Consider the following 11,986-nt stretch of genomic DNA (forward strand, 5'->3'; position numbering starts at 1 on the left):
TAGTCCTTTATAATTCTTCTTCATATTTTATAGCATATTTGTATACTTTTTACATGTATATAGGCTACTAGTTTATTTACCAACTTCTATTATTATTTATATTCCTTTAAATGTCTTGATGTGCACATCAACTCTGACACAAGAATTGTCCCCTGGGTTATCAATATCAATAAAGATCAAAGTATTTCTGATTCTGATTTTAAGATAGCCTGTAGTAGTGTGCAGACTGGTTCATTAATTATTGAAATGTTTCACATTTTGGAAAAGCATGTCTGTGAAGCCTACGATAAAACGTCAGCAGAGGGCGTTCTAGGCTTAGGTCACGGTACCTCCGTCTAGGTGTATGTATTTATGTGTATTTCCCAGTTGACGGCAAGGAGTTGCGGGATGAGAATGCGTTAGATGATCATATGAATAATTAGCATAACAAGTTAAGGAGGCTAATTCAACATTAATGGCTATCAAGTCCGATAAAATTTGTAACATTAGTAACAGAGACTAAGATAGCAGTGACTTGATAGCCATTAACGTTGAATTAGCCTGCTTAACTTGTTATTCTAATCGTTAATGCTTCCAGCTGAACACCTATAAGAGATCGCCAACACATGTGACCAACTGGGCGGCAACGTCATCCGAATGCAAAGAATTATGGGTATGTTTGGCCATCTTCTGGCATAGCAGGCTAGCGTTCTGGCATGAAAATAATGAAAAATTAGCGTGAAAACTGAATATAATCCTACAAAATGCAGCGGGCTAAAGAAAACATTGTCGGAGCATACCGCCTAAAACTAAATCCTAATGCAAAGATGAGATATGATGAGAAAATAAAGAGAATCAAAGGACTCGATCGTTACGAGCAGAGCGTCTGGTCAAGGTAACACCCTCCAGCCCAAAAGAAGGGCATGTGAAAAGGCTGTGTTGTGGTGCTTTTGCAGACAGCCTGAAGAGCTTGATGACATGTTTGCTTGCGATAATCAGAACTGTCTCATACATTTTCAGTTTCTCATCATTTTTTTTTTTGACTCTTTATAAATGTAAATGTATTCATCTAATTGTATTTACATGTTAAATATGTAAAGAAACTGAAATTAAGTTGGTTGTTACTACTATTTAAGTTATGTAATTGTGTTTGCAACCAAAGAACACTGATTTTGCACAATTCTTCCTTAATAAAGATAAAGGAGGCAGAATTACATTCAATCTTTGTGTATTTTATTTACAGACATGGCTAAAAAAACATTACATGTGAGAAGAGACATTACAAAATCTTTTTTTAGAAAAAAAAAACAAAACATTTTACATATTAGATGTGAGCATGGTGTATAATTCTAACATGACACCTTCACAACAATACTTGGACACATTGGTCAAAGCACAGCACACAACCACAATTATTATCCAGCAAAGTCTTCAGCTCAGTCTCATGAGTGGTGTGGACAGTGTCCGGCGATGGAGGTGGATTCTCAGGATCTTCCATCTCAGGTGCAGGTGTAGTGTCTGACAGGAACAATATAAAGAAATCGTGTCATATCACAACCTCTATTCCTAAGGATTCCAGATTATCTATACACAGGGGGCAACATACACTACTGTTCAAAAGTTTGGGATTTTTAAAGATTTTAAAATGTTTTTAAAAGAAGCATCTTCTGCTCACCAAGGCTGCATTTATTTGATTAAAAAAAAATAATAATAATAAAAACAGTAATATTGTGAAATATTATGACAATATAAAATGACTTCTCTATTTTAATATATTTTAAACTAATGTATTCCTGTAATCAAAGCAGGATCACACTCCAACATTTCATAGGAAGGTTTGACTGCAAACACAGTCACCAAATAAATTGCAATGTAGCCTAGATGTACAACATTTAAAACTGATTAACGTTACGCTTTAATACACAGGTAACTTAAGTTCATTTTCTAGCCATGTCATGCTAGTTAACATTTACAGAGAGTTATTGTAACTTACCTTTGTGAAAATGCTTTGAACACCATCATGTGTGGTGGAGTGTTATCGAAGGTAAGCTTGGCCTCCTTACCGCTGCTATCCACAAGCGTGTACGTCTGCAGACTGCAAGACGGGGGCGTAACTTGAAGTTGTCCAAATCACACAGAACCGCGCGAGACCTCAAAACGATAAATTGTTGGCAATATGGCGGAACAGAGTAGAATATTGGTTACGTTTTAAGGGAGGCAGGGATTTTAGGCAGGATTTGATTCATGATGTGTGTGTAGATATTAATGTTAGGGGACAATGTGAGAGTGTACGTTTTAGTAGGAAAACGTATTACGTGACCCACACTCCGGAACAGAAGAGGGCGGTAATGCACCAATAAGCTGGATGCCAACCGCCGTTAAACTGGAAGGAAGATGAATATGACAGCTTGCTGTGAGAGACAACGGTGAGAATATATTTTTTTTCCGAAATAATTATTTCAGTTGAAGTGTATAAGTCATTTTCATACAGTGGTATTGTTTTTGGAGTTAATCATTTATTAAAACTAAGGCGTAAAGTAAGCAACATATAAGCAAAAGGTCTAAAGATGCCATCCCCAGGTATCACAGGCTCGATCTGTCTGTGACCTACATAATATAGCATATTTGTGATTTAGCTGTAAACATGTTTTATAATGCATAACTAACAGTGAAGCTCCATTAAGTACACGACTCAATAGTAGATTTACATAAACTATATATACTTCTTGAAGACTATTACTAAAATGTCTATTTATGATCTGACTGGATGTTTGATAAGTATTGTAGATGAGCACATCTAACAGACATGAAACAGGTGTCTGAGTGATATCTGTGTGTGATATTGTGTAGAATTCACTTTTGTCAACACTGCTATAGATGAATGTGAGTCATGTAAACAAACAAATCTACATACAGTAACTAAACATAAGTTATCTATTTTATTTGTCCATTTGCAATATTGATAATTTAAGGAACATTTTTGTTGGATAAAAAGTGAGTTGCATCAGTTATTAGCTCAACATGTAAATGCAGTATATCACAGATATATGACAGAGGAGACTGACTCTTGTCTGGATGTTACAGGGACAGATGAGACACATGTGTGTTTATCTGCTGTAGAGTAACTGATGAAGGAATGCTGCCATCAAAGGATTTGTGTAAGTACACTACAAAAATAAATGAAACATTTTAAGTCTTAAGTTTTATTTTATTTTAATAAATGTAATTTTAAACAACTATTACACCTCCTTTCTTATTCTTGATTTCTGTGCATTTGCTGCAGATCTTTTGTGGTGGAGCAGGACCTGCAAGGAAAGATGAAAAAGAGGAAAAACCTGAAACAAAAGAATAATGTAATGACTTTTTGTATTGTGTATGTGTATTTTTGTAGGATATGAAAATGTCTGTAGACTGGTGTGTGCACTGAGGATGGAGAAGACTACAGCATCATCCTGGAAATGATCGAGAGTCACAGATGAGACACTCCATCACTCCAGCTCTTACTGTCTCATCAGGACCAGATGCTGCTGTGGTGTCTTCATCCTTAGTGACCCCAGAGCCAGTGAGAGCATCTAGAGAAAGACCACAAGACACTGAGGATGTGATTTTGGTAATGTTTGTTCAGCTGGTTAATGTTTAAACAATGAAGGCCAACTTTCAGAAGCTTCAAAAGCATCATCAAAAAATGTGATGGAGCTTTTATCTGAAGTGATTGACAGTGCTCTTATAACAGGGGCCTACAATCCCCTGATCAACCTGGAGAAGAGAGCCGTGCCCAAGGACACACTGGTGTTCCTGTGGCTCAAGTGGTAGAGCATTGCGTTAGCAGTGCAAGGTTTTGGGTGCGAATACCAGGGAACACATGTTAGGTAAAAACTGTTAGTCTGAATGCACTGTAAGTCACTTTGGATAAATGTATAATTTATTTATAAATTTGAACCACTTCAGAGGTTTAGCCCACTACAAAAGTAATAAATCAATGCATATACTTGTAAACTCTGTGTAAATGTTTTTCAGGTAGTCGTGCTCATGGGGTGCAGGCACATGAAAGTTCGGAGCAGACACAGAGGTCAGATTGTCCTGCAAGTGTTGTTCTTCTCTCGCTTCAAGGTTGTGTGGTTCAGAGAGCCGTCATCATGGTCTTCCTCATCCTGTTGCTCAACGACATCCCTGTTGAGAAGAGTGAGATTGTGAAGTGCAGCAGCAGAACTGTATCAGCTGTGTTCAGATCTCAGGAGGATGTTGGGTTCACCATCTCTAAATACTTGATTGTTAGAACAATAAGTTTGAATGAAGCTTTGTATCATGTGTTGTTGACTTGTGCATGTATGCATTTATTGTGATGATAACTTTTATACATTATTTTAATCATTTAGACATGTTTTTTTGTTCTTAGTAAATAAAATATAAATATTTTATATGTATTAATTGCTTGACTGAAAATGGATGTATTCACATCGACTGCATTTATTTAACTAGTATATATTCATGTATAGCTGTGTCACAAAAGAAAATACATTTGGCTTTTTTTACTAAAATGTCATTTTAAGAAAAAAAATATATAATTATTGGTTGGCATTTATCGTTATTATTGCATGGTAAGTGTTGGGGTGGGCAAAAGATGCAATTCATTATGGGGTAATGTTAATTTTCGAGTAGTAATACTTACATTTTTAGAGTGTCAAATCAACAGTCTTCTCCAAAGGTGAGATCTTCGAGCAGCTGATCGAAGTACCCTTTGTGCAGATATCGCAGAGTCGCTGTGAGGTGTTTGTGCACCTGACCCACTTTTTTATTATTATTGCCAAATTATTACATAAAAGATCATGGTAAGAGGTTGTATCTGACAATAAACAATAATAATGCGATAAAACAGTAAATACTATAAAAGAAAAACGTTTTTCACGTAAAATTATTTAAAAAAAATATTCAAGAGATAACGATTTTGGGTTTTCTAATAAAAAAATGCTTTAAGGATAACACTTGATCACATTAGTGGAGTTAAAAATACAATATCGGCTATACTACAATCACAAAATAAAAAGGCAGCCGTTTCTGCAACATGTTCTTCATTATCAATTACAAATACAATAAGTAAACCTGTCACTTATGTCTTTTACGTTTTTGTGCTTGTTTTAACTTTGTAGGTCACATGATCAACATAGCGGATGATGATATACAATTTGGATTCATACCTCATACATATGCATTTAGGCTGTAGAGTATAAACTTTTTTATCGCTCCTTAAGTTAGTACTTATTGAAATGAAGTGCCTAATTAAAGGGTATGCGGTTTCTAACGCATCCCGACAAAATCTCGTTTTGAGATCTTGCGTGGTTCTGTGTGATTTGAACAACTTCAAGTTAAGCTCCCGTCTTGCAGTCTGCAGACAGACCCTATCCATGCCATTCGTCGCCTTTTTGTCACCTCTGAAACATGGCTTGTACTATTATTTTTCCACGCTGGAAAACGATAAAATGATATTCCATTCTTAAGCTTTATGCCACTTCTATCGTGAGAACGACTATTGCAGTTTATAGGTAGACAGCATCTTGAACACTGTTCTTCCCTCATGCAAAGAAGTCTAGCACCTAATACTTGTGCTGCGGATTCCCAAAATGCTTTGCGTTCACCACAGGGAAAACGTCATGATGACAACACATTAGCGATCTCTTATGTCTTGCAGTTATCTTAACTCAGTAATTTGCCATCTAACTAAATGTTAACCATTCTAATTAAAACACTCTTACTTCTGTAAAGCCGTCACAATTAATTATATGATCATCTAACGCATTCTCATCCCGCAACTCCTTGCCATCAACTGGGAAATACCAGGAAATACACATAAATACATACACCTAGACGGAGGTACCGTGACCTAAGCCTAGAACGCCCTCTGCTGACGTTTTATCGTAGGCTTCACAGACATGCTTTTCCAAAATGTGAAACATTTCAATAATTAATGAACCAGTCTGCACACTACTACAGGCTATCTTAAAATCAGAATCAGAAATACTTTGATCTTTATTGATATTGATAACCCAGGGGACAATTCTTGTGTCAGAGTTGATGTGCACATCAAGACATTTAAAGGAATATAAATAATAATAGAAGTAGGTAAATAAACTAGTAGCCTATATACATGTAAAAAGTATAAAAATATGCTATAAAATATGAAGAAGAATTATAAAGGACTATGGGAATGCAGCCTACAAGATTTATATTACTGTATTAACAGAATTGAATTGATTGTGATGAACAGTACTAGTAAATTAATAGAAACAGAACTGCAGCAAATTCTATTACACTGAATATTAAAACAGATAATATTGCACAGAATGTGAAGTATTACATTGCACTACAGTACAGGGTCAAGTTTAATAACAAAGGGTCCATGTGTCAGACACTTCACTATCTTGAGGCCACGACTTAGCTTATCTTGAGGCCACGACTTAGCTTATCTTGAGGCCACGACTTAGCTTATCTTGAGGCCACGACTTAGCTTATCTTGAGGCCACGACTTAGCTTATCTTGAGGCCACGAGTTAGCTTATCTTGAGGCCACGAGTTAGCTTATCTTGAGGCCACGACTTAGCTTATCTTGAGGCCACGACTTAGCTTATCTTGAGGCCACGAGTTAGCTTATCTTGAGGCCACGAGTTAGCTTATCTTGAGGCCACGAGTTAGCTTATCTTGAGGCCACGACTTAGCTTATCTTGAGGCCACGAGTTAGCTTATCTTGAGGCCACGAGTTAGCTTATCTTGAGGCCACGAGTTAGCTTATCTTGAGGCCACGACTTAGCTTATCTTGAGGCCACGACTTAGCTTATCTTGAGGCCACGACTTAGCTTATCTTGAGGCCACGAGTTAGCTTATCTTGAGGCCACGACTTAGCTTATCTTGAGGCCACGACTTAGCTTATCTTGAGGCCACGAGTTAGCTTATCTTGAGGCCACGAGTTAGCTTATCTTGAGGCCACGAGTTAGCTTATCTTGAGGCCACGACTTAGCTTATCTTGAGGCCACGACTTAGCTTATCTTGAGGCCACGAGTTAGCTTATCTTGAGGCCACGAGTTAGCTTATCTTGAGGCCACGAGTTAGCTTATCTTGAGGCCACGACTTAGCTTATCTTGAGGCCACGAGTTAGCTTATCTTGAGGCCACGAGTTAGCTTATCTTGAGGCCACGAGTTAGCTTATCTTGAGAGCACGAGTTAACTTATCTTGAGGCCACGAGTTAGTTATATGTTTTTTTTTTGACAAAGTGTGACCAGAGGGGCTCCGTAGATAGGCAAATACTTTTAATAGAGTGTAAATCAAGAAATTATTGGTGTGAGATATATAGTCCCTATTGATGCACACCTAGAATGGATCCTGTGATTTGTTTTCTTTAGTAGAATATGCCTTTTACTTTGCATATTATTTGGAAATAAATATTTTTTTCTACATACTCAAGAAAAAAAAAAAATTAATAGTACACCAAGTAAATAGTCTTTAAATGCATGAAGGCGAAGAAAGTCAGATGAGGATCAAAATCAAAGTGTATTTGTACATTATTAAGCAACTGCTGTACGTATATTCAACTGCTAATCTTATATTCAGTTTAACCTACGCTTTGTTTATTAAAAACCTTCTGAGCTATCTCTGTTGGCAGCATTTTTAAGCATTGTAACTGCATGAAGGTTGTTCCACAAGGTATTCAGCATAATTCTACTGCCTCTTAAGATACCTTATTTTGGCCTTGATTCCAAAGGCAGCTTCACCTGCAATCCCATAGTGCATTATGAGGCCAGTAAAAACAAGTGGTCATGATAAGCTGAGGTGCATTTGCCAAAAACATTTTTAGCCGACTATGATCAATAGTAGTTCTGTTGTTAGCTGTGTATATGTTTTTTTTCTGAAATGCTGCGAGGTTAAAACTACAGCTCTCGATCTGTGGTGAGGAGCATACCCATATAGATGTGTAATGTATGACACACGTTGTCCAACATCAAGAGTAATATTGCCAAATATGTTACTTGTGAGACAAAATAGAACTTTCATACATGTAAATTATCTAAATTTGTCAGAGTTCTGTCACTTTGATCTTGTTTATTATTGATTGATAAATATAAAGAGGGAAGTAAATAAAATATGAATTGCATATATGTTATATATGCAACTTTATTATATCAAAATATACATGCATGTTTATATGTATTGTTTGGTTATTTGTTTATTATACTGATTATCGGTGCCGATATTAAGTATTTTTATGGTTATCGGTATCAGTTATTATATCAACTAAAAGCATTTAAATAAAGTTTTTGTCACGGCAATTGTTATCCTTCATTTTCATTTTTACACCAGACATACGCAGTATATCAGTTCAAAATATCAGTTATTGGTCTACCATTTATTGGCAGGTTTTAATCCGCATATAAATATACATGACATATGCCCAAAGCTACTACTTTGATGACACAATCACACAAATATATAGTTCAGACCCCAAAAATACAGTGAACCCTGTTGAACTCAGTTTTGGAATCAAGTGTGAAAGCAACATGCTAATACCAGAGTCTGTTAGAATCAATTTCGAATGGAGGATTTTATGCATGCTGTGTGAGGAACGCTACCTGTATGATGTATAAAGTTGGTGCCTATGAAAAGTATTTTAAATAGGTCAGTAAAAAAAAAAAAAAAAAAAAAAAAAAAGGAAGGCAGCTCACTACTTTTGGAACAGCCCCACAGTTTATAGACTAAGCAATGTAAAGCTGTTTTTATAGTGCTAATCTTAAAAATATCGGAGTGCTAATAAACAACCTGATTAGCACAGTCTGATCCTGTTCTAACGAACTGTAGGAAGTGAGAAATGTGGCTGGCAAGAGAAAATAGCTAGCTGGGATGACTTGAAGATCACACTGACTAGCATGGCTTAGCATTGAGAAAGACAGGGTTGCCATCTATTCCCAGTTTTTTGAGCAGTCAACATGCTCACTGGTGTGTTTCCACTGCACTGTGAAAAATGAATCACCAAAACTTATGTGGAGCGTATTAGATTGACAGGGTGGCTCCAACGTCTCTCAGTGTTATCAGCATCTTACTGCCAGGCCAGATTACAGCTTCACCGGCAGTGACGCAAATAGTAAACATTTTAAAATGCTTTCATCTGGCTTGGCATGCATAAGCATAAATCCTATTAACCCAAAGAGAAAACTAAAAAGTGATAAGTACCTTTTAAGTAATGTAACCAGAATATTTTTAAACATGCCGTGTAATGCTAAAAACCATCTTGTGCTCATATGATGTGCTAAATTTGGACAAGGGGGCGAGCAAACAAAAATACCACTTTAAGAACTGCATAGCAAACTGTATCAAATACACTGCCGGAGTTTACATTTGAAATTGACTTACCTCAAACATACTAGGGCAAACGCTCAGCAATGGCCACTAAATGGCCACAATCAGATTATTTAGTTTGTCCACTAACAATGTCCAATGGTGTACATCACAGAAAAACTCTTTTCTCAACTTAAAATTCTATATTGTGTTTAATAGGAAAGTTCACACAAAAATGAAAAATGTGAATTTATACTCACCCTCATGTCATTCCAATCTTGTGAAACCTTTGTTCATCTTCAGAGCACATGGACTATTTTAAGAATGTCCTTACTATGTTTCTGGGTCTTGAATATGGTAGTTCCCTTGCTGTCTATGCATTGTCAGAAACCTTTCAGATTTCATCAAAATATCTTAACTTGTGTTCTGAAGATGAATGAAAGTCTTACAGGTTTGGAACAACATGAGGGTGAGTAATTAATGACAGAATTTTTCTTTTTGGGTGAATTATCCCTTTTTTTACATTTATGAAATAGAAAGGCCAAGATTGTATTTTATTAAAAAATGGATTAAATAATTTTCACACCATGAATGTTGAAATTATTTGTTTATTTTTGGTGCTAATGTGATTTTAGTTTTAAATGTGGTAATATTTCACATTTCTATTAGATTAAGATTTCATAGTTTAAGATTAAACGTCTGCAACAAAGTATAAACAATAAATCAGATGCATTTAAACCATTTGAAAATAAATGATAAAGACTAGCACCCCATATTATATGGCATATAGTTGCTGTTAAAAAGGGGGGAAAGTTAAACAAATATATTGTAGATAATATAAAAAATTATTGAATTAATAAATATTAAAAGCATGTTTACATGTCAGTTTTACTATGATCTTCTTATAAATACAATCGGTTTTGAAATCTGTCTGCTAGACTCATTTCTAAAAATAAACCACTTGGGAAATATATTCAAGTAATACCCAGCAAAATAATGAGGTTATAGAAAACAAATTCTCTAGAGTTGTGTCATGGTTTGACTGATTTAAGACTTGTGTTGGTATTAACGTTTTTAATTTCACACGGTGTAAATTACAAAGTCAATGTGTATTCTTTTTCCAGTGGAAATGAGTTTTGCTCTTGCTCATACTTTTTCTTCATCCATCCCTTACAGGCCACAACCCACCATGGACCCCATTAACTGCTCATCAGTGGATCTCTCTGATGTTCTGGCCAGCAAGATGAGTCCCAGTAAGATCCTCCTCTCCCTGACCCTCTCCTTCCTGGCTGTGGCAACCACCGCCATCAACTCCCTGGTCATCACTGCCATCCTGATCACCCGCAAACTCCACCAACCAGCCAACTACCTCATCTGTTCGCTGGCTGTGACGGACCTTCTAGTAGCTGTTCTGGTGATGCCCGTCAGTATTGTGTACATAGCAGAAGAGACGTGGGTTCTCGGTCCAATCGTGTGTCACCTTTGGTTGGGTGTCGACGTTACATGCTGCACTTGCTCAATTTTACACCTAGCCGCCATTGCGCTTGATCGATACCATGCCATTACAGATGCCGTGGCCTATTCCCAGAAACGCACATATAAAAGAGCAATCATAACCATTTTGGCCCTTTGGACACTGTCTGTGCTGGTGTCTCTACCACCTTTAGTGTGGAGGAAATTCCCTGTGGAACACAAAGATGGGGAAAAGGAAGTCATGGACTGCTTGATTGAGCATGACCATGTGGCTTTCACTGTCTACTCCACTTTTGGAGCATTCTATATTCCACTGGCCCTCATTTTGGTTCTTTACTACAAGATCTACAAGGCGGCGGAGATGCTGCGTAACCGTCGAGGGAGCAGCCGTTTAGTCAAACAGACAGTGAACAGCGTCATGATTTCTGGAATGAGCTCCGATAAAGACATCGCCCTCAGTCCTGACTCATTCTGTCCAGTCGAGAAGTCATTTTCCGATCCGTCGACAGATGGGGAAAGGGTGCGTTTTACTTCTTCTTCTTCAGGTAATCTCATCAAGGTCCGCAGGAACCCTGGGGCCAGGGAGAGACGGGCGGCTTTGACACTAGGACTAATCTTGGGAGCCTTTGTGGTTTGTTGGTTGCCGTTCTTCCTGAAGGAGGTGATTGTGAATATTTGCCCGAACTGCAGCACTTCCGCTGTACTCGCAGATTTCCTCACCTGGCTCGGGTACCTCAATTCCCTCATAAATCCTTTAATATACACCATCTTTAATGAGGACTTTAAGAAAGCATTTAAAAGACTCCTGCCCCTCTGCTGCAGCAATATCCTGTGAAACTGACTGGGAGGGAAAGAGAAATATGTGGTTTTAAGGGACATAACTTGCAAATAACAATGACAATCCTGTCATACTCTAAATCACTAGACTTCTGCAAGAAAGATCCTCCTCTCCCTGACCCTCTCCTTCCTGGCTGTGGCAACCACCGCAATCAACTCCCTGGTCATCACTGCCATCCTGATCACCCGCAAACTCTACCAACCAGCCAACTACCTCATCTGTTCGCTGGCTGTGACAGACCTTCTAGTAGCTGTTCTGGTGATGCCCGTCAGTATTGTGTACATAGCAGAAGAGACGTGGGTTCTCAGTCCGATTGTGTGTCACTGTAACAAGGTTCAACACAGTCTCAATAGGAAGGAAGAAGGCAGGGGTCGGCTT

The 11,986-nt window shown here is 37.5% G+C and overlaps 1 protein-coding gene and 2 long non-coding RNA genes across 4 annotated transcripts; 2 read left to right on the forward strand and 1 right to left on the reverse strand.

Annotated features, from left to right (window-relative positions):
- Window positions 1-1,194: 1,194 nt before the first annotated feature.
- On the reverse strand, window positions 1,195-2,104 carry LOC127948547 (uncharacterized). Its single transcript, XR_008152112.1, has 2 exons — window positions 1,973-2,104; window positions 1,195-1,497 (listed from the first exon to the last, which is right to left on the reverse strand). It is a non-coding gene; the product is annotated as an uncharacterized LOC127948547 (long non-coding RNA).
- Window positions 2,105-2,266: 162 nt separating this feature from the next.
- On the forward strand, window positions 2,267-5,052 carry LOC127948546 (uncharacterized). Of its 2 annotated transcripts, none has more exons than XR_008152110.1 (4): window positions 2,267-2,405; window positions 3,064-3,137; window positions 3,263-3,589; window positions 3,997-5,052. It is a non-coding gene; the product is annotated as an uncharacterized LOC127948546 (long non-coding RNA). The 2 variants fall into 2 exon arrangements; XR_008152111.1 differs by having other exon boundaries at window positions 3,263-3,332.
- Window positions 5,053-10,473: 5,421 nt separating this feature from the next.
- Window positions 10,474-11,926, forward strand: LOC127949312 (5-hydroxytryptamine receptor 1F-like). The gene has a single exon (XM_052546411.1). It carries the CDS (start codon window positions 10,487-10,489, stop codon window positions 11,603-11,605), a length of 1,119 nt encoding a protein of 372 aa, XP_052402371.1. The 5' UTR covers window positions 10,474-10,486; the 3' UTR covers window positions 11,606-11,926.
- Window positions 11,927-11,986: the final 60 nt, after the last annotated feature.

The sequence above is a fragment of the Carassius gibelio genome, chromosome B1, assembly GCF_023724105.1.
Source record: "Carassius gibelio isolate Cgi1373 ecotype wild population from Czech Republic chromosome B1, carGib1.2-hapl.c, whole genome shotgun sequence".
NCBI lineage: Eukaryota > Metazoa > Chordata > Actinopteri > Cypriniformes > Cyprinidae > Carassius > Carassius gibelio.